General features: G+C 38.8%; 2 protein-coding genes across 2 annotated transcripts; one reads left to right on the top strand and one right to left on the bottom strand.

Moving 5' to 3' along the window:
- The first annotated feature begins 462 nt into the window (after positions 1-462).
- On the top strand, positions 463-16,170 carry mrps35 (mitochondrial ribosomal protein S35). Its single transcript, XM_084933941.1, has 8 exons — positions 463-631; positions 5,009-5,061; positions 5,246-5,413; positions 10,405-10,465; positions 10,561-10,700; positions 12,234-12,343; positions 12,430-12,499; positions 15,670-16,170. Exons 1-8 carry the CDS (start codon positions 499-501, stop codon positions 15,937-15,939), a joined length of 1,005 nt encoding a protein of 334 aa, XP_084790067.1. The 5' UTR covers positions 463-498; the 3' UTR covers positions 15,940-16,170.
- A 1,733-nt stretch (positions 16,171-17,903) lies between these two features.
- On the bottom strand, positions 17,904-22,451 carry mansc4 (MANSC domain containing 4). Its single transcript, XM_084933940.1, has 3 exons — positions 21,477-22,451; positions 21,269-21,403; positions 17,904-19,489 (listed from the first exon to the last, which is right to left on the bottom strand). The coding sequence occupies exons 1-3, from the start codon at positions 21,694-21,696 to the stop codon at positions 18,654-18,656; spliced, it is 1,191 nt and encodes a 396-aa protein (XP_084790066.1). The 5' UTR covers positions 21,697-22,451; the 3' UTR covers positions 17,904-18,653.
- Positions 22,452-23,185: the final 734 nt, after the last annotated feature.

The following is a 23,185-nucleotide window of genomic DNA, read 5'->3' as shown; positions in this document are numbered from 1 at the left end:
GATTTCACAAAAAAAACTGAATAAAAAAGGAATTTCAGAAACCATTTTCAAATTTCAAATTCATAAAACAGATTTCAAAATCTTTTTAAAAATACAGCCTTCCACACTTCCAATCCGTTAAGATATTAAGATGTTTAACACTTTCATCTTTTTGTTGTTGTTGTTGTTTATTTGTTTGCTTTGCAACTTTCTAATTAATATTTTCAAACGGTCTTTGAACGCACCCTATGTTTCAAAAAGCAGCAATGGCAGAGTCCTCTCACTTGACTCACAAAGAAACAGGAGTACCTCCATTAACATTGTAGTAGTATCTTATTATGACTGCTTTGTTAAAGTATCACCTACCAGATAAACCAGTGTTTACGACACGCGGTGAGCCGTTTCACACCTGTGCTTATCTAAACGCTTAATTGCGCCTGTGCTGTTCCGCGCTGAGTAAAAAGCTTCGCAATCGGGTTTGACCGTCCCTCGCCGGCTTCCGTAGTTCACTGAGAAAACATGGCTTCACGCACAAGCAAGACATTTCTGTCCCTAGGTCGAATAAATATCCCTCTCCTTGGATTCAATAAATCATCCGGTAAAGCCACATATGCAACGGCTCTGTCTATAAATTCTTCTTCTGGAAATAAAGGTGAGTTTCACTGTCGCTATAAGGGAATTTATGCCAATTCAAAACCATAGCTGCAAGCTAAGCTAACTGCATGAAGTGCTGTTATTAACAAGAGTAGCTATAGCACCTCCTGTGTAGACTTCTGCAGCATCCAAACTTAGGTGAATAGTTACACGAAAAGCGGATTTGTCTGGTGACCATGTCTGGGTTGTTGAAAGTCTTTGATGTCCTTTTGAGCTTCCTATATCTGTTTTTGCTTCACCATGTGTCACTACCTGGGCTGTCAGTGACCACACTGCTCATCACAATCCACCGAAAGATAGACACTTGCTGTAAATTATGGCAGATCATCATTACAAGAAAAAACTCTCCATTGCTCTCGCAAAAAGATGTGTAGGCACAGTAGCAGCAGAAGTACAAAGACAGATACTTATAGACGGTCTGTGAACGAACCCTAGTTATACAGATTAAAAGAACATCCTGGATATTTCGACCCTGCTACGCCTGATCAGGAGGCTCGTTTATCCAATTTTTCATTCCACTCCTGAGAAAAGAGAGTAATGCCAAGGTTAGTTAACTAAAACCAAAAAAGTAAAGGTAAATTTGAAAAGAACGTTTCAGTTAACCAAAATCAAATTAACCAAAATAAAAGTAAAAACTAGATTCTATATTTGTTTATATAGCTCCATCTGTCAACAATGGTTTCACCAAGGTGCTTTATATTGCAAGGCAAAGACCTTACAATTAATAGAGAGAGAATCTCAACAATCAGGCAAGCTGCTATGAGCAAGTGCTTTGCAAGAGTGGGAAGAAAGAACTCCCTTTTAACAGGAAGAGTAGACCCAGGCTAAGGGAGTGGCAGCCACCTGCTAGGATACATTGTGGGGCTAAGGGGAAAGAAGAGATAAAATAATAGTGAAAGTAGCAGCAAAAGATGGTCCTAAACTTTAATTACCTCTGCCAAGGAGGTTATGTTTTTGGTAGCGTTTGCATGGCAGTCTGTCTGTAAACACGGTAGTTCGAAAGGTTTTGAATGAATTTTGATAAAACTTTGTAGGTGTGTAGAGCAGAAACATGTTAATCCACCAATGTCTGCAAGGTCAACTTAATGATTTATTGATCAAAAATTGAGAAAAAGCCTTATAATGCAAAACTGAATCTTACAAGTGTGGTATGTGTTGTCAATGTATAGCAAGTGCTGTATAAAGATTTTAACAAATTGTCACATTTGACCTCTGACCTCTTCTTCAAGGTATAGATTGTTTTGAAGGTTAGTGTGATAATAGTGCTATATATAGCTATTTAAAATGACAGCTTTTCAGACTGATGAGAACATGTTGGCATGGGATACTTTTTCAGTATAGTTTACTCATTTTGTTTTTATTTTGTTATGTTCATTATAATAACAAGTTATATTCAAGTACATCATTTACATTCAATTCAATTCAATTCAATTTTATTTATATAGCGCCAAATCACAACAAAAGTCGCCTCAAGGCGCTTCATAGATACAGAGAAAAACCCAACAATCATATGACCCCCTATGAGCAAGCACTTTGGCGACAGTGGGAAGGAAAAACTCCCTTTTAACAGGAAGAAACCTCCGGCAGAACCAGGCTCAGGGAGGGGCGGCCATCTGCTGCGACCGGTTGGGGTGAGAGAAGGAAGACAGGATAAAAGACATGCTGTGGAAGAGAGACAGAGGTTAATAACAGATATGATTCAATGCAGAGAGGTCTATTAACACATAGTGAGTGAGAAAGGTGACTGGAAAGGAAAAACTCAATGCATCATGGGAATCCCCCGGCAGCCTACGTCTATTGCAGCATAACTAAGGGAGGATTCAGGGTCACCTGGTCCAGCCCTAACTATATGCTTTAGCAAAAAGGAAAGTTTTAAGCCTAATCTTAAAAGTAGAGATAGTGTCTGTCTCCCGAATCCAAACTGGAAGCTGGTTCCACAGAAGAGGGGCCTGAAAACTGAAGGCTCTGCCTCCCATTCTACTTTTAAATACTCTAGGAACAACAAGTAGGCCTGCAGAGCGAGAGCGAAGTGCTCTAATAGGGTGATATGGTACTACAAGGTCATTAAGATAAGATGGGGCCTGATTATTTAAGACCTTGTATGTGAGGAGCAGGATTTTGAATTCAATTCTGGACTTAACAGGAAGCCAATGAAGGGAAGCCAAAACAGGAGAAATATGCTCTCTCCTTCTAGTCCCTGTCAGTACTCTTGCTGCAGCATTTTGGATTAGCTGAAGGCTTTTCAGTGAGTTTTTTGGACATCCTGATAATAATGAATTACAGTAGTCCAGCCTGGAAGTAATAAATGCATGAACTAGTTTTTCAGCGTCACTCTGAGACAGGATATTTCTAATTTTAGAGATGTTGCGCAAATGGAAGAAAGCAGTCTTACATATTTGTTTAATATGTGCTTTGAAGGACATGTCCTGGTCAAAAATGACTCCAAGGTTCCTCACAGCGTTACTGGAGGCCAAGGTAATGCCATCCAGAGGAAGAATCTGGTTAGATACCATATTTCTAAGATTTTCAGGGCCGAGTACAATAACCTCAGTTTTATCTGAATTAAGAAGCAGAAAGTTAGCGGCCATCCAGGTCTTTATGTCTTTAAGACATTCCTGCAGTTTAACTAATTGGTGTGTGTTATCTGGCTTCATGGACAGATAGAGCTGGGTGTCATCTGCATAGCAGTGAAAATGTACGCTATGTCTTCTAATGATGCTGCCTAAGGGAAGCATGTATAATGTAAACAGAATTGGTCCTAGCACTGAACCCTGTGGAACTCCATAATTAACCTCAGTGTGTGAAGAGGACTCTCCATTTACATGCACAAATTGGAGTCTATTAGATAAATATGATACAAACCACTGCAGTGCAGTACCTGTAATACCTACAGCATGTTCTAATCGCTCTAATAGGATATTATGGTCAACAGTATCGAACGCTGCACTGAGGTCTAGCAGGACAAGCACAGAGATGAGTCCACTGTCAGAGGCCATAAGAAGATCATTTGTAACCTTCACTAAAGCTGTTTCTGTGCTGTGATGAGCTCTGAAACCTGACTGAAACTCTTCAAATAAACCATTCCTCTGCAGATGATCTGTTAGCTGTTTGACAACTACTCTTTCAAGGATTTTTGATATGAAAGGAAGGTTGGAGATTGGCCTATAATTAGCTAAGACTGCTGGGTCTAGAGATGGCTTTTTGAGTAAAGGTTTAACCACAGCCAGCTTGAAGGCCTGTGGTACATAGCCGATTATTAGAGATAGGTTGATCATATTTAAGATCGAAGAATTAATTAATGGCAGGACTTCTTTGAGCAGTTTTGTAGGAATGGGGTCTAAAAGACACGTTGATGGTTTGGAGGAAGTAATTATTGAAGTTAACTCAGAAAGATCAATTGGAGAAAAAGAGTCTAACTTAACATCAATGGTACTAAGAGTAGCTCTAGATAATATTACATCTGTGGGATGATTACTGGTAATTTTTTCTCTAATGATAAAAATTTTATTTGTGAAGAAGTTCATGAAGTCATTACTAGTTAACGTTAAAGGGATGGTTGGCTCAACAGAGCTCTGACTCTTTGTCAGCCTGGCTACAGTGCTGAAGAGAAACCTGGGGTTGTTCTTATTTTCTTCAATCAGTGATGAATAGTAAGATGTTCTGGCTTTGCGGAGGGCTTTCTTATAAAGCAGCAAACTATTTCTCCAGGCTAAATGATGATCCTCTAAATTTGTGACACGCCATTTCCTCTCCAGATTACGAGTCATCTGCTTTAGGGTACGTGTTTGAGAATTATACCACGGAGTCAGGTACTTCTGATTAGAGACCTTAGTTTTCACTGGAGCTACAGTATCCAGAGTCGTACGTAGTGAGGAGGTGAAATTATTAACAAGATAATCGACCTCTGTTGGGGTAGCGTTCAGATAACTGCTCTGCTCTGTGTTGGTACAGAGTTTATTTACATGTACATGTACTGTGTTTATTTACATGTAGAGTGGTAATAAGAATAATTTTTAGGTGTTTAACTCAGTCAAACACCTTTTTCATTTGATATTTATTACTTAACAATTAAATGAATGCTACACATTTACTTTATCCATATAAGAAATACATATACTAAATTTATTTAAAAGCAAAGTTAACTGAGTTCTTGGTTTACAGTGGTTTATTTATCTGTGCATTGACAAACTGAATTAAGAGCAAAAAAGCAAAAATGAAACAAAGGTCCTGCATACAATACACAACCTACTGTTTGTTAAGAGTGTGTGATCACAGATAAAGTTGCTAGATGTAGTCTAATGTTTAACAACGTTGTGACATTTACTCTATTTGAGTGTTTTCATAAAAATAAAATGTATATGATACTTTATTTTAGGCCTTCCAGACAGAGGTGGTAGAGGATCCTTTGTTCGAAGGCCCAGAAGAGAAGTGAGTGTGCAGCTTTTATCAAAACTGAGTGTAACACAATGCATGCACTTTGAATGATACGATAAAAAGTTGCCATTGTGGCTATACAACAACCACCACAAAAAAACAATACATAAAGACACACACACACAGAGGCACGATTTTTTTCCTCATGGTTTCCTTTGCACTCTGTGTGGGGATAAAGGCAGGGGAGCCCAGGACAGGAAAGATGCCAGTGGATCAGGACTGGACTGCAGTTTATCCATCGGCAGCACCCTTCAGGCCAGGATCCGTCCCCCTCCCTGTGAGGATGGGGTACCCTGTGAAGGGGGGCATTCCTCCAGAGAAGAAAGGCAATTTGGAGCTAATCAAGGTCAGACCTCATTACTTCCAGCATGCGCACAGAGGCCCTAAAGAAAACAACATTTTCTCCTCAGATAAAGTGATAAATATGCACAAAGTATGAATTAATCTGATAAAGAATGACAGAACAAATGGTTTTGTGATGAACTGAATGATTATTTACACAACATTTAGCCGCACACGTTTGACTCTGGGCTGTATCTGGATGTATTCTCTTTGTTTATCTTTGATGGTTTGAGTTAATTGAAGCTGGCGAGTGCTCCTGCAGTTCCAGTTGAGCCCTTTTTGCTCTCCTGCATGGCTTTAGTCGCTGTATCTCTGTGCCCGGATTACTGAGCTGCTATGTCCAGACACCAGCTGCTCTATCTGGACTCAAGCCACTTGCAGATCCGCTAGTTTCACCCATCACAGCTGGATATCTGCAGCATAACAATATTGATTTCATTCTCTCAGCTCATCATGAGGAGCTAAACTGCTGTATGTCCCTTGGTTACGCTTAGTGATTTGGTTTTTTTTTTCTTTTTTAATTATAAGTCATAGATGGGTTTTTGTGTAATCGTTTGCCACGACTGTGAACCATTAAGTTTACTTTGGTGTCAGTATAGGATAATTTATATAATTGTTTGTCTTATAATATCCTTCACTCAAAAGGATCAAGCGGATTTTGTTTTTCACTTTGTTTACATGCCCTTTAAAAGCAGCGTATTCTGAACAATTCAGTACTGAATGTTTTTATCTAGAGCATTATAATGATTCTGTGTTTGAAATGTGTCACTTCTATTTTCTGGGATGTAGATATTTCTGTAACTGCTGTCCAACATTTTGGCCCATTGATTTATATATTATAGACCTTACAGTTTCCAGCATTTACATTGGATAGCATCTATATGTTTGTGTTTTACTTTATGAATGAAAAGATGAGCAATCCATTTTTAGGGGCATTAAGAAACTCAACCTTTTTATATAATTTGCCCATATTTAAAGCCTTAAACCATATTTGGTTTGCTTATCTTTCAGATCCAGACCTTTTATCTTGAAAGGTCGGGTTCAACCAACTTATTCTAATATACACTTTATGGATCCTCTTAATATGATTTGTACAATAAGCTTTTATTTCCACCATTACTATTTATGCAGATCTGAAAATGTGCAAGTAGATCATAATAGCAAAAACATGAATATGTGAAGGATGAGCAAAAAGTTCCACCAATAAAATTTTAAAAACAAGATATCTGTGTTTAGGGGCACCACAGTGATGTAGTGGTTAGCACTGTCACGTGTTCAAATTCTGTTCTGCTACTCCAACATCCTCCATTAATTAAATCACCTCCAACAGGGGTTAAGGGTGAAGATGGTTTGAACTCGGTTTTGATATATTCTATTCAAAAGAATAGAATTTAGAGGGCCTTTGTTTATCATCACTTTAGTGGCCTCCCTCTGCAAGCGGAGTGTTGTGGTGGATCAGTGAGCATAATGATGTGCTTTCAGTAGGAGAAAAGGGTATAAATCATCCATCCATTCAGCCGTCATCTTCAGCTTATCTAATTCAGCGTCGCAAAGGAGCTGGAACTTGTCCCAGCTGTCATAGGGTAAGGGGTGGGTTACATCCTGGACAGGCAGACAGTGGAACTGATCAGTATAGGTTTTTTTTTCAGATGATACCGATATTTGATGATTTAAAAATTCCAATATTCTAGTATATTGGCCGATATTTTTTTTCCTTTGTTTCAGACGCACAAAAGATATATATAGCTAGTCATAACGTTTGTTTAATATATTATATTGCATAGATATATATAATTCATCTCTAGATAACATAACGATGCAGTTTAAAAACAGGGAAGTTACAGAGTGCCCCCTAATGGACAAACTATGACACATCAACGCTTATTCCCACCTCTGCTTTTACTTTTTAAATTTTCATTTTTGGCCATTGTAAATGCCAATACCAATTTATTGGGACAAAGCTAATATGGACTGATAACATCAGGCTTTAGTGGTCATTCCCGTGCAGGCCTGACAGACAGCCATTCATACCTACAGCAATTTAGTATTGCCAAATAATGTTATGTGCATGTCCTTGTACTGTGGGAGGAAGATCAAATACCAGGACAGAACTCCACAGGCGCAGGTAGAATATGGAAACTCCACACAGTGAGGCTCCACTTTTATTTTTATTTTTTTTATTTAAGTTATCTTTTGTGTCTGGCATTTGTTAACGAGTTATATTTGATTGAAATCGACTCTCACTGCCTCTGTCAGTTCAGTTGGTGGTCCCTGATTCCTCAGTTCAAAAAATAAGTTATAATAAATGTGGAGGACTTGATTTATTGGCCAAACATTGGTGTTAGCTCATATTCTTTTTGTTCATTGTCACTGGCCCGTCTGTGGTTCATGTGATCTTCACTAATGGCAGCAGCTAATGCTTATCTGTGATGCAGAATTAATTTTGTAGCTCTTACATCTGGGAGAAATTCGAAGGCTTGTGTTCATTTACAGATAGATGGAGGTTAAAGTGCCTCAAAACGGTTCTTGCTCATTCGCAATAAAGATTTCTTTAATCTTTCAAACAAATATGGGAATGCCTAATAAAACATAAAGTAAACCAAGAAAAATCACCTTTTCTAAACATCTGTACCAACTCAGTGGTTTAAAATTGAAGCATCTGGCTTTTCTTGTTACCATGTTCATGTTTTATCAGTAAACTGCCTTCAACTGCATCTTTCAGCTTTTTGTTGATGTTCTAACTTCTTAACACATACTTTCTGGCGCCCCACTTGCTTGCAAATCAGCTGATACAGCCCCAGAGATTTGCTTTTGAACAGTCACGTGAAATGGGTGATGTTTATGACTGAATATAATTTAAGCTCTGTTGTAAAGGTCATGAACTGTTTGTCATTAAGGAGAAACGCAACAAATCTTTACTGCTTAGTGTTTTGCCTATATCCCCTGTGCCGTCACTGTTCTATAGATGAATGATAGTTTGGACGAAGATTGTATCATGCAGATCATACTCAGCTGTTCTAAGGAGCTCAGCCTTGGCAGTAAAGAAATCTGTTCTAGTATGTGTGCAAATATAATATGACATACTACGGCTGTTCGATATAAACATATATATATTGGATGACGATATAAAAACGTCTATCGTTTCATTTTACGCAGTCATTTGTTTTTGTGCGGTCGCAAAATAAACTGTTTACGACAATATTTTTTCATTGTTTTGATGGTCACTGCAGTGGCTATATTAATTTCTTAAAGTTCTCTCTTTCTCTTATATTTAATATAACCAGACTACAGACGGACAAGCGCCTGTTTTTATGCGTTGTTGTTAGCAACAACGACGGTAAGGCCGTCGCGTGTCCGCTTGTTTATTTTCCACATAAACCTTTCACAATAAAGCTCAAGATCCTGTTGAGACTTTTCAAAATAAACTGAATCACGTGAAACAGTATGTAGTGCGTTTACGGATGAGAAGCAAAAAAAGAGCCGCCAGGTGCTAAAAAATAAACCTTAGACTCAAACGTTAGAACAGGCTTTTCCAGGTACACCATGAGCAGCTGGAAACACTTCACGCAAGTCGAGCTGCCCGACATTCACAGAATTTACAGAAAATGTTACATTTTTGTGATTTATATCGCTATTGGGATGATAGATGTCTTATATCGGGATATGAGATTTTGGTCATATCGCACAGCCCTATGACATACAGTGCTGTGATAAAATATGTGGCCCTTCCTGTTTTCTTTGTTTTCTGCGAATTTGTCACACTTGCATGTTTCAGATTATCCAATAAATTTGAATATTAGGAAACCACAACAAATATAAAATTAATGTTTTTAAATGATGATTTCATTAAGGGGAAAAAGGTCAGTACCTCCTAAACCAAATAATTGGATACGCCACCTTTAGAATCAAGAACTATAAGCGTTTGTGATAACTGGTCATTTCACATTGCCATAAATTCAGCCACATTGGAGAGTTCTCAAGGATGAACAGCCTGTTTAAGGTTATGCCAAAGCATCTCAATCAGATTTAAGCCTAGACTTTGACTGGGCCACCTCAAACCTTCATTTCATTTATGTTTTTTTACAATTCAGAGATTGACTCACTGGTATGTTTTTGGCTTGTTATTTTGCTGCATAGCCTCAGGGAACAAACTGAAGGCCAGACACACTCCTTCATGATTTTCTGGTAGAAAGCAGAATTCATGATTCCATCAATTTCAATAAGACGTCCAGGTTCTGATGTAGCAAAACAGCCACACATCATCACAATACCACCACCATGCTTGACAGTTGGTCTGATGTTCTTTTAATGAAGTGCTGTGTTAGTTTTATGCCAGATGTAACAGGACTCGAAGCTTCTAAAAAGTTCCACCTGTATTGTCAGTCTACAGAATATTTTCCCAAAAGTCCTTTGGGTTCACGGAGATGTTTTGTTTTTTCCAGCAGATGAGACCAGGGTTTGTGTTCTTTTTGGTCAGCTGTGGTTTTCACCTTGTAACTCATTTCTTTGGTCTCTTTCTTATTGTTGAATCATGAACACTGACCTTAACTGAACCAAGTGAGAACTGTAGTTCTTTAAGTCTTGTTCTGGGTTATTTTGTGACCCCCTGGATGAGTCGTTGATGGACTCTTGGACATGTTTATAGGCCAGTCACTCTTGGGTTATTCTCCATTTGTGGATGACTTTAACTGTGGTTTGTTTTATTTTTTGTTTGTTTTTTTAGCCTACTTCACTTTGTCAGAAAGGTTCTGTTCAAGTTAACCCAACTTACCCAAACCCAAATTTAAAAACGACATTTTGTATTTACTCTGGTTAGCTTTGACTAATATTGTTTGATCTGAAGCATGCAAGTGTGGCAAATATGCAAAAGAACAAAGAAATCAGGTAGTGGGCAAATACTTTTTCACAGTTTGTAGACTTGCTGATTTAAGTTTGCCAAGAGAGTGAAATCAAGAGAGGGAAAGTTTGTCACGTTTCTCTTTTTCTCTGTTTCAGATACCAAACTTTCTACATTTGACACCAGCAGCCATTAAGAAACACTGTGAAGCTCTGAAACGTAAGTTCATATTTTACTTATCTAGTTAGAGAAAAGCAGTTTCTTTCTTTCATTATTGTTCAGCAGCACATTTAAATGCCTTTCTGTGCTATCAGCTTTCTGTACAGAGTGGCCCTCTGCCTTGGAGACTGATACCAAGTGTGATGAGCATTTCCCCATTAAATTAGAGAGCAAAGAGTATGTGTCCGCTGGCCCTTCTCTCAGAAACCCTTCAGCTCGTATCATCCATCTCAGAGTGAGTTTTGCCATTTTTACTTGATGCTGACTTTAACTGGGTTTTGTTAATGTACAGGTGATCAAAAACCTCACATGTAAAATGAGATTAAAGATTTACTGGGATACATAATCACCAGCTGACATCGTGTCTGTCTGACTTCCTAGAAAGATCTTCATCGTCTAGTGACCTAAAATCTGCAAAATGATGCTATTGAGTCAACAGAGAGATTAGTCTTTGGTCATTACTTTATATTTCCTGTGCCAAGGCTCTGTTAATATTCTTGTTAATTGTTATGGGTTTTTTTTGGCAACTTTTTAGTTTTCAATGAAAAAAGTAATAACATTTAAAAAAAAAAAAAAAAAAAAAAATTTGCTGAGACATTTTAATATTCTTTTTAATCCCCTCCCAAAACTAATCCATCAATATGCAATCCTTCCCTTTGAGCAGGACCATACATGGAAATGCACGTCTCTTTAACTTAACTGCAAGAATCAATCAAATAAATGCAATAAATAATGCCCTCTTAATTGTGAAGTTACTGGGCCTGTGTTCTATTTTACAGGGTGATGTTAAGGGTAGAGGAGAGAAAAACACAACTTCCTTCAGCTGAACCTTGACAAACAAAGCTGTTGTTTTCCTGTCCTATTCTATCACACTGCCTGTAGTCATGTTAACTCCAAAAAGTCCCAAAGAAATCCTGATTTGCATCACAAACTGCCTTTGACAAATGTGCGATTTCTTTCCCAGACTGTGTTTGGGGTTTGGCTTTTTTTGTTTTGTTTTTTTTTTTTTTACCATTAATCGCCAGCCATCTGCTCCTGACACATTGCCTTAGATTATATCAGCAAGGTAGGAATTAAACAGTAATCCAGGTGGATTAGGCAGGGAGATAGATTGAAGGGCAAATCTCACACAGTTAGATTCCAAATCTAGAACAAGTTGACTAAGCCCTTATTTGTAAGAGGGGTGGGGGGCATCAATATTTGAATTAACATATATTTTCTATTTTTAATTTGTGGTTTAATATTTTATAGGAGGAAAATCCTGGAAATCAAATCTGTGACAGAGGTTTATTTATGCTGGACACGTAGTCTCAACCATTGTAGCAGCTCTGTGCATGTTTGTATCAGCAGTACCTCAGTGCAGTGCACAAAATAAATGTTCACCTGTGCTTTGTATTACCTATAAATGGAGTAATGTTGCATTGTTCAAAGCAGAGCCATAAACAATGTAGTGGTAAAATCTATCATCTCTACAAGCAGCTTATGTGATTCTGGGACATGGCACGTGTTTGATCTGTAAAAATTATAGTTTTTTTAATCCACGCAGTCTAAGCTTTGCAAAGGTTAAAAAAATAAATATTACATATTGCAGTTTAGACTTTAGGTTTTATTCTTAAATCCTTAGAGACAGATGTATGGTGGAGTTATAGCACATAAGCACATCACATTTGCCCTAATCTCGTTGTGAACGTCTCTTTACTTAGTGAAGTGTCACGGAAGGACTAGATTTAAATTATGTGGTAATCTATTCGTATCTTCAACTTTCAAGGTAAAGCTGTCCAGTTTGAACTTAGATGACCACGCAAGGAAGAAAATGATCAAACTCATTGGCGAGAGATACTGCAAAAACACAGATGTCCTCACCATCAAAACTGACAGGTAAACACCTCTTCCTGAAAATATAGGGTTAAAAGAAGATTAAACTGATGTCCTCGTACATTTTTTTTTCTTCTCCTCTCTGCTAGCTGCCCGCTGAGACAGCAGAACTATGACTATGCCATGTATCTGCTCACAGTTCTCTACCACGAGTCTTGGGTAAGTTGTACATTTTTCTTCCACTCTAACTAGTTCTTGTGTCAACTGAAGGGAGGTCCGATAAATTTGCCTCAGTGACTGAATACTGAAGGAGCAGTAAACTGAGTGAGTCGGACTTACTGAACTCACAGTTTCAAACAGGATATCCATGGTAAAAGTCTTCGGCCCAACTCAGCAACTCTACCTGGTGTTAGATGGGATATTTGTGCCTTTTCTACGTCCACTTGAGTTTCTCTTTTTGTTTTCTAACCTTTTGTCTTCTTTCAACAAGCATCCATTCATTTAAAGGCCAGGTGCTGTCTGGCATTACTCGTACCCTCTACAACCCGCTGTCACTTTTAATGCATTTGCCCTGGAGAGGTTTTAGTTCAAATGCATCATGATGTCTTACCTAATGCATTACCACTCTATGCAATGTACAAGTGTCACAGGGCCTTCATCAGCTGAGGATTCTTACTTGATCTATTTTTTGCCATTATAAAAAGATATGTAATTTAAAATAATTGCTTTTTAGTGTGGATATGTGAAATATAAACACAGCGCTGATGTGGGGGAGATTTTGTGTGTTGTCTTGTATATTTGGTTTATGAGGACAAAAGGCAAAACTTCAATATTTTAGAAAAAACAGTATCTCCTGCACGGGCCAGCAGGGTAATCCTGCTGGCTTTCACTAGGTACCAACAAATTGGTACCTTAGACCATTTAGCAGAAAAGCCAGTGAAGTCTTATTTTGACTGCATTTCTTTTTCAGATTTCTAATATTTTTATATTTGTAGCTTCTTTTCATATGAAATCCCTTCTTTGTCATGATCATATCATGATCACCCCAGATTAGAATAAATGCAGTGCTGAGATCTTGAGTAACCCTCTTTCGTTATATTTTGACTTTCTTATACATTTTTTAAAAGTAATCCTGAGCAATAGTTCTGCAGCATTTCTGAAGGTCTTTAAAATAATCTTCGGGTATTGGCTACTTTTTCACTAATTTTCAGACCATTTCCAAAGGAAATTTTATTTTTTATTAACCTCCTAAGACCTGAACTCTTTCATGGCATGCATTTTTAATTTCTCTTTGCTATTTGGGCTGATTGGGACCTGATGAATGTAAAAACAAAGAATTACCTTTTTTTTTTTTGTTGCCAGATCCACACATGAGGACATTAGTTTTAAATTTTGATAGAATATGAATCATTCAAGCACAACAGGTCAAGTAACTTAAGGGGCTAAACCATTGCTGTGTCTACACATAACAGATAATTAGCAAACAACCGATTTTAATTGTATTTTTAGGCACTTTGTTAATAACAGCATGTCACAAAACTGCTTAACTTGTTCCCATTTCTTTAGTTGAATCTGCAGTTACATCTACAAATGTAAAGTATTTTTGTAGCCACGAGGTGGTTCCCCAAGAGCTACTAAAACTTGGCATGTCTTGACATGGTGTGCAGTGTTTCCCTAAAAAAATTTGAGGAAAATGGGAGAGTGGAAAACAAGAAGTGTCCTAAAAAACTATCGACAGCAGATGAACATTATCTAAAGGTCATGTCCTTAAGAAAGGAAAAAATCCAGCAAACATCCGACACAGACCCAAAACATTTTTTTGACCCTTCAGTTGGTCCATCTACTGTTCACTGAAGTCTCCTCAGAAATGGTCTCAGTCGAATGACAGCTGTCAAGAAGCCATTTGTAAGGAAGAGAAACTGGGTCAAAGCCTGGGGTACACTAAGTTACACAAAAACTGAAAATGTTTTCATATCGTTTCATCTTTGGTGGCATTTACGTACAACTAGCAACATGGCACACCTTTCACTGTGGGCAATCTTGTCCATCTTGCTTAGCGATCTGAGAGACTAAAGCCCATTAGGGAGGTAGCAGAGTTGAATGGGCAGAAGGATGGCAAACAGCAGCATTGTCCAGTTGACATTTACCCACAGAAGAGGAGAAAACAGACTCCCCTCTCAGGTGTTGACCTTGATACTCATTCACATTAAGCCAACCATGCCACATCGGAGAGGTGTGCCACCAGGTCATTAGCTTAGGCACTGTTGGCATGAATCTGCAGCCAGCCACATAAAAGAGCACGATTGTGCAACCTCTGCCTTTAGGAGCTCTTCCTGACATGGCTTAGCCAAAAAAAAAGTTTAAGTTGAGAAAAGGCTGTTAAAGCCAGGAAGCAAAACACTGTCCACTGCCCTTTTGAACACACAATGGAAGGCACAGTGCTTGTCCAGCAGGCTTGTGGAAGCTGTGAGAGTGGCGTACTGATCAGGTTGTAACGATAGCTCACAAAGGGGCCAATTGTTAGCAGCCACTGAGGTGATTATATCTCCTCAGTCAGAGAGATGGACTTTGCCTGTTAATTCCAGTGTGTGCTAATTCAGGCCAGCGTTTGGGCTGACCGCTCAAAGCTGCCTCCAACATGCACACGCATTTACCACTAAGAGGCACTCTGCCTGCTTTTGTGCCCGCACGCCTAGCACCTGTCATTTCAAGAAACTGGGGGGCATTTAACCCACTGGTGAGCTATCAAATATCCTGCCTGTTGATCAAACTACTGAGCATTGCATACAGCAAACATCACAACACTTTGCATTGTTTTATTTTGTATTAATCTCTAAATGTGGAAAAATAAAATGTTAGAGCGTCAGTGTGTCAGCTGCGAGCCCCACTCCAAAAAATGTAAAGCTATTATTCATTAAGACTCAGTCACAAGGCTGAAGAACTGCTTCATGCTTGTGATTAACAGTAGAATAGCTGCTGCTTACCTATTCTGAAGTATTGATTGCTCTTCAGTCACTAGATCTGGACTTGCTGGAGACAGCATGGGGATCAAATATACATATATGTAGCTAATGATGGTCATTAACCTCCAAACACCTGCGAGCAGGACCCTGTTGCTGCCCTGCTTTAAGCTGCTGCACAATGGGTCGTATTGTTCTTCAGGGAATGTGATGAGAACGAGACAGGCGGCAAACGGAGAGCTACATATGGGAAATACTATCTCTGTGAGAGGAGCTTCAAAGAATGGGAATTGCTGAACCAGAACCCCAATCAAAATGTGGCTTGAATTACAAATCCAAATTTTCTTTTAAAACATTTTCATAATTTAACCTGTGGTCATTTGTTTTGCTTGTTTAAAGTTAGAAATGTTATTCTCTTTCTTCCTTTAGAAAACTGAGGCCTGGGAGGCCGAGAAGACTGTGGCAGACATGGAGGACTACAGTTGGGAGGACAGCCCGTCTCAGAAGAATATCTTGGATGTACTCCTACGCATGAAAGTGGCAGGAGAGGGAGACGGTGAAGAAGTGCGACAGCAGCTGCTGGGAAGGAAAGACGTTCAAGACTATAAAGACTCGGTCACACGGCTGAAGAACGAAGGGGAGAGCGAGAGCAGCATGCTGCAGTACAAAGAGGCAGTCAAGAAAGTATTCAATATGTAATGTCAGTGAACAAGAGCAACAAGAAGAAACATTTTTACATACTTGGAATTGTCCCTGTACATAATGCATCAGGATATTTCAACATCATGGGTCTGAATGTGTTAGTTGTATATATTTTCACAAATATTCACTGGCATGCGAGGAGGTCATTAATACAAAGATAAAACTGTATGCGGAGTGTTTCATGACGAGGCGATGCTTTAACGCAATAAAAACATACTGTAAGAGTTACTGCTCTAACGTCTATCCCTTTCCCGCACTGTGAATTCAGAGAACAGCACCCCGTGAATGCACGCTTTCACCAGCAAGCTGTTGAAAGGTACTTTTAGTTTCATCTGTGATCTGTGCACTTTTAGGTCAGGGGCAGCCTGGTGTGCTTAGGTGTGATGAATTAAAGGTTAAACACTAAAAGCCACAGATCCAAAAGCAATCTGTCATCAATCCCACTAAAGACGACTAATTGATGACCTAAACAATCCTTGAATCGTAGTCATTAATTGCTTAAAAGTGCCCATTAAGTTCCACCTACTATTGGTTTAGACAAGTGGCCAATGTTTTGACGTTTGGCATCAATTACATTTAAAGTGACTGAAGTACATCAAAATGTAGGCCAGCCAAAAGGACACTATATCGAATTTCTTAAAGAAAATGGCTGTAGGCAGCTCTTGTGTTCATTCATTGCATCAGAATGAAACCAGAACCATTGCAGCTATGTTTTTGGTTGTTTCACCTAAACCTTAATGTCACAAATTGGCTCAAAGGAGAGAGTCCACACAAGAGGTTTTCTTAAATAGAAGATAATTTATTCAACATAATCTAACCAACAGACAAACATTACAAATGAGTTGAATCCAAGTGGAGTCTAAGAGAGACTAAACAGTTAATCTATAGCCTGAAAGGCACAAGGGATCTGCACTAGCTGACGATCCTCCCATGTCAGGCAATTGATAACAGGCCAGGAGTTCCTTCAGACATTGAGATGGTGTCACCCCCCACACCATCTTAAAATCAAGGTTCCACCTCAAAACTAGAACTTAACCTGAAAAATTATAAATCAAGGTAACAGAAAATATAAAAAATATACCCAGTCATTAAAGTGGCTGCCACAAACTACCTGTACTCCCTGCCAGCTCCACCCATCTTACCAGCCCAGGTTTTCCCTTGTCAGAGCAAATGAAGGGCAACAGGAAACTACCAGTAAAGAAGGTATTATAGAGTAAGGTGCTTAAAACAGTTTGTTTAAAAAAAAAAAAAATCAAACTGGCATAGAGAAAAGCGCAACAAGTTTCCTCCCTTAAATAGCAGTTTTAATCTTGCAAGAAAACTGGTTAATTTCAACAGCAAATCAAAGCGTTGCTCCCTGAATGAACACCAGAGTTCCTCACAATGGTCCCAGCACCATATGGCCTGCCTGCAGCTACAAACAAACATCACACTGCTTTGCAAATATTCCAGCTACAAACAAACCTGGAATTAAAGTTTGAGTATGAACCAAAGTATCATACAACAAGGTTCCTCCAAAGCAAGGCTATCGAACCAATCAAGATGTCTAAAACGTTAACAAAGAGGGAACCGAACTACTGATTGCAGTTCTTACCAATCATACATTTACCAGTACCAGTTGTGTACATTTACTGCACGCAATTGTACCACAAATATCTTTGAGAATTCCAAACACATTTGTAAGGCTTTCAGGAGAGCAGGGAGGACTACTCATAAGAAGTTCAATAGTGATGAACTAACCACAGAGTGCAGGCTATCTAGTCCTATTTATTGAGTACAAACTAATTTTAATCTCAGTCTTTAGACATATACTTGTTAGTGCTTGCACCACCAGTTCCACTGGCACCAACGAGCCAGAAACGTTGTAGTTTTTGGAAAGAAAACAGAAATGTTCCAAAGACAATTTCTTCAACCACATTCTCCACCACACTATTCAATTCATGGTATTTTTTTATTTATATAGTGCCAAATCACAACAACAGGTGCCTCAAGGCTCACTAAAAAAAACAAAAACAAAACTTGGTTGGTCTCCTAATAAGCCAGTTTAATCTGATGGGATGCATGGCTCTTACACATGTGGTTAGACTCACTCAAAAAGATAAAGACATTTGGTTTGAAGACCAATTAAAAAAAATAGGGATTAATCCTGCTCTCTTCCAGCATTGCCTAAAAAAAATAACTCAAAATTAATTAATGTATGTAATTAATTAATCTAATTCATGTGTGGAAGTCCCTAAAACTTTGGTCACAGTGTTAAATATCCAAACTAGGCTAAGCATTTATCAAACCATAAGCTAAAGTTAGCCATCAACACTGCATACACTTTAATCTTACCAACAGGTTTCAATATCCCAGACAAGCCCCCCATTTATGACAAACTGGCACAAATTAGGTGATAAGGAGCAAGTCCACACAAAAGGTTTACAGAAATAAAAAATAATTTAATTAACATAATCTAACCAACAGATAAACATCACAAATAGGTTGAGTCCTGTCGGAGTGGCAGAAAGAGACTAAGCAGTTTATCTGGTCCAGCTTTTATAGAACTGGAAAACACAGGTGAGCTGCCTTAGCTGTCCATCCCCATCTAGTTAGAATAAAACAAAATACTTTAACCTAAAATAATCCTTTATGTAATCATATACATTCTAAGTAAATTGTCCTTTCATTTTGGATTTCTTCCTCAACAATGTTACGAAATATCCTCACTTTCAGGAGCTCTCCTTGACCAGCACGTATTTTATCAGACGCATGGAGCCTCGTTTCCCTCTCCATGATGTACTGTAGCGTCCCATCCTCTTTCTTTGACCTCTCCAGCTCACCACCAGCAGGATAGAGCAACAGCAGCTCAGCAGCACTGTGATACAAATGGCCACAGCAACCAGCAAAGTGTCAGCAGCCATATACCACCCATGTCCGAGGCCTGGTAGGGTGTCATCTCCACTGGCTCCCTCGTTGCTTACTGTGTGGTTCCTCCCATGGTTGCCCTTGGTCTCATTTAGATACAGCTTGCTGCTTTCTGTGTAGCTTATAAGAGCTGCAGAAGTTGGAGGGCTGCTGGCCAACTGAGAGAAAGTGGCGGTGGGATGACGGGTAGGGCTGGATACTGGGGATTGTGGACTTGTGGTAGAAAAAGCAGACAGAATCTTGGGATTGTAATGGCCCAGAGTGCTAACTGTGGTGAATGAAGGAGATGGAGTAATGCTATCTGGAAGAGAAGTGGTGGAGACAACTGCGGCTGTTGTTTGTGCATACTTTTTTGAAGATGGGGGAGTTTTTTCAGTGGAAGGCACAGCAGTCGTAGTCGTGGAAACTGCCAAAGGCTGACCGGTGCTCTGCAGTGCTGTGGTGGCAATGACAGACACCTCTGTGGTGGCATGAACTCTACCTGCTGTAGTGGAGGTTTTAACGGGCAGAGGTGGATGAATAAATTGGCGCTTGTCTGACAGCAATGGCTCTGAGGCGTTATTGCGGCTGTAGTGGTGGGGTAACACACGCACGTTAGAGGTGAAGTATTTTCCAAACACCAACAGATCAGGATCCACACCTAGAATACGAAAAAATGTGCTTGTTTGTTTGCTTTTCATGTTTTTGCTGGTGTTTTTATCTAAACGTTTAATAGCGAGTGATTTTTTTTTGTTATTCCAAAATAAGTGACAACTACAAATGCTATGCATCTTTTGCAAGAAAAGCAAAGCTGGAAGCAAAACGATTTTCAGTTAATTTACTGAACTGAAGTTGGGAATCTCCTATGCAACATGCTAAAATCAGAAGAAGAAATATTACAAATATTTGATTCTCAGTCGTATATTTGCTTTGCCGTTGGTGGGGATCGTTTTAACTACTATTGGTCACTTGGATAAATATTTTATCGACTGATCAATCATATTTTTTACATAGTACTGTGCAAAAGTTTCACGTCACAACTCATGTCTTTACATTTTGTTTAAAGTAAGTGAAGTAGATGCAACAGTTTACCTAAATATGTAAACCTACATGGAAATACAGTATACAAGGTAAAAACAGTGGTTGTACAAGTCTAACAAAAGTCAGTATTTGACATAATGATTTTTATTCTCCATCACAGCCTGAACTCTCTGACTGAGCTTTCTTGTAATTTCTTTAAGCAGTCTTCAACAATAGTTCTCCAGACTTCTTGAAGGACATTCAAAGCTCTTCTTTGGGTGTTGGCTGCCTTTAGCTCTGTTCTTTGTCAAGATGATCCCACCCTGCTTCAGTGACATTAAGGTTGGGGGCTCTGGGGAAGGCCAATGCATGACTAAAAGTGTTCCACTGTACACTTTATTGTCCAGGTATGCATCGACTGCATTAGGCAGTGAGTTTGGGATCATTTTCATGCAAAAAAATTTAATCATTGCCAATCAGATACTTTCCAGATGGCATTGCATGATGGATCAAAAATCTGTACTTTTTTTATTCACACCCAAAATCATGACCACGTTTTGCTGTAGACACCCGCTGCTGTACCTCTCTCCAGGGGCGTAATTTCCAGGGGGTTATGACCCCCTCAATGATCAGACCCAACCAATATAACCCCCCCAATAAAATTATGAATTATCTTGCATAAATAGGCTGTTGATTTTCTTTATTATCAGCAAAATAGTCGCATGTTTAATCATCTGGGAATTTACCCAGATTTATTTATTTATTTAGACAGAGATCTTGACCCCCCCAATGTTCAGCACAAAGTTACGCCGATGCCTCTCTCCTGACCTCCTCTGTAAATACTGATGATAACTTGAACATCGAACATGTTATGTGTTTTTGCCAGAGGCTGATATTAACAAGGTGCTAAAGATACAATTTAAAATTGGGTTTTTGTTTTGGGTTTTTTTGCAAAGATGTTACTGGTTCATTTATTTTTTTTATACTTGAATGTTAAGAGACTTAACACAGAGACACACACAAAGTTATATGAAAATGGTCAGGAACAAATGAGTGAAAAGCAGCCACTGTCCAAATAAAAAAAAAATTGAAAGGGCTTCAGAAAGCCTGGAGAACTATTGCTCAAGACCACTTGACTTCCAAATTCCAAGGAAGTCTGACTCCTTGGAAGCAAAATACACAAAATCAGGGGTGACTCAAGACTTTTACACAGTACTTTATGCAGAATTTGAACCATCTATAGTTATAGACATTTACTGTAAGATACAGTATTTTGAAATTGTTATTTTGCAGTACCGTATTTCAAAATTTACATCTAATCCCTAAGAATCTAACAGGATCTAAAAGGATTTGATATGCACAGTATTCATATCATTAAAAGAACAGAAGTCCACCTCTACCAGACACTAAAGCGACCTACCCTTTGTGATATTGTAGAGAACAACGTTGTCTCTGTGACTCAGAATGCAGCTCTCCAGAGTCGGACAGTGGAGGTGAAAGCAGTTCAAGATTTCTTGAGTGGTATCATAGTGGAATATAGCCAGATTACAGGAAACTATGAGAAAAGACAGAAAGAGGATTAATCAGGAGTAAAAGAAGAGAAAACCAGTGATGATCGTATAACTCACAGTTTCTGGTAAGGCAACAGGTGCGGCTGCATTTCAGCGCGGTCTCTTCTTGATAATGTTTCAAAAGCTGCGCCCCTCTCCTCTGAGACTCCTCAATATCGATGAAAATCCCCGGGAACCGTCTAATCCAGCAGTTCTTATAATAGGAGGTCGGTGAGCACCTCGACTCAACGCGACACACCAGACTGAAAACCGCCAGCAAACCCCATGCGGCGTTCATTGCGCATATTGTAAATCACACCATGTTAGATTGCAATCAAGACAAAGCCTCGACATATTTGGGAGCTGATTACTTGGAGTTGACAGGCATGAAATGGGGCCAGTGCTTTGGTTTTACTGGTGCCAGCTGTGTCACAACTACGCACCTGCAGGAGGTGGAGACCCAGCCGTGCGTAAGGTGTCCAGGGCTGTGCCACGTGTGAGTGCACTAGGCTGCTTGACCAACAGAATGGGATCAACTTACTTTACAAATAAAATCAACAAATGTTGATGTTCAAATTATGTGAATTTACACTGTGGCCATAAATACGTTTCATAATCTGCATTCGTTTTCCAGTGTTATCAAAGAAAAGGCCACAATGTGATGTGTTTTCTGTTTAGTCATATATCTGAGTGCATTTCCATAATTGTCGCAATCTGGTTTAACCCAGAAGAACCCACGCCCCTTTACGCATTGAGAAAAGTTCCTGTTAACGTTTCAACATTGACTCTCCCATAGTTTTTCTGACTGGTCTGGGCTCTTACGGGTTAGGTCAGTCAAATGACATTACCAGAATAATGGCACCAAAAGACATATCTGTATTATCTGTTACCCCCTTTAAAATGTACGTACTTTATATTTTACCACAAAGTATGCCAGTATTTATTTATTTGTGTATTTATTTTTAACTATGCACTCTCTGTAGCATTAATGCAGCTCTAACAAATACCACAGCAGACTAAAGTTGATAGAGTGATTTAAAAATAGAAGCAATCAAGTGGAATTTTTTTTAAAAATAAATAAATAAATAATAAATAATAAAATAATAAAAAGAAGGTTTGGTTTAACCCCGTTGAACTGTACTTTGTCTTTCGCACTATGATTGCTGGGACAGGCTTCAGCTCCCTGTTACCATGGACTGGATAAGAAGTTGTAAGTACGGCTCTCCAGGAAACACAACAGAGTTCACATATTAATAAAGTCACATGAGCATCGGAGTATGATGTGTAAGGTTTCTTACAATACAAAATATGGCGCCTTGAAATACTACAGTTGTGATTTGGTTCTACACGTACACCGATTTGAACCTACCAAGTTAAATCAAACTAGCAAAGTGTAATGTTGCCACAGCACCACAAGATGGCAATCGTCACTACTGTTAACAACACCTGTGTCTCTACTACATTAAAAAAGTGTATTCTCTGCGCTTGCTGTAGTAGTTCTTTTTTTTAAATATAAAATATCGGATGCATACGTGGATGTGATTAAAACTGTGAGCATGTAGTGACACTGCCCCCCAAAAAACCCACTAAGAGAAAGTAAAATGCTGTTACACATTTATGTTGATAACTAATTCATGATTTTGGTCAGCTATTTAGCAAAAATAGCTGAAATTATTTTTGACTTTAGCCTCTTAAATGTGATGATTTGCTTACACAATCCTCTCTACATTAACAATCAGAGAAAATTAACAACCAACAGGTTAATCAGTCATTTTAATCTGCACCCT

The sequence above is a fragment of the Perissodus microlepis genome, chromosome 7, assembly GCF_051167445.1.
Source record: "Perissodus microlepis isolate ML-2025 ecotype Zambia chromosome 7, ASM5116744v1, whole genome shotgun sequence".
Classification (NCBI taxonomy): domain Eukaryota; kingdom Metazoa; phylum Chordata; class Actinopteri; order Cichliformes; family Cichlidae; genus Perissodus; species Perissodus microlepis.
This window is presented reverse-complemented; position numbering and strand designations above follow the sequence as displayed.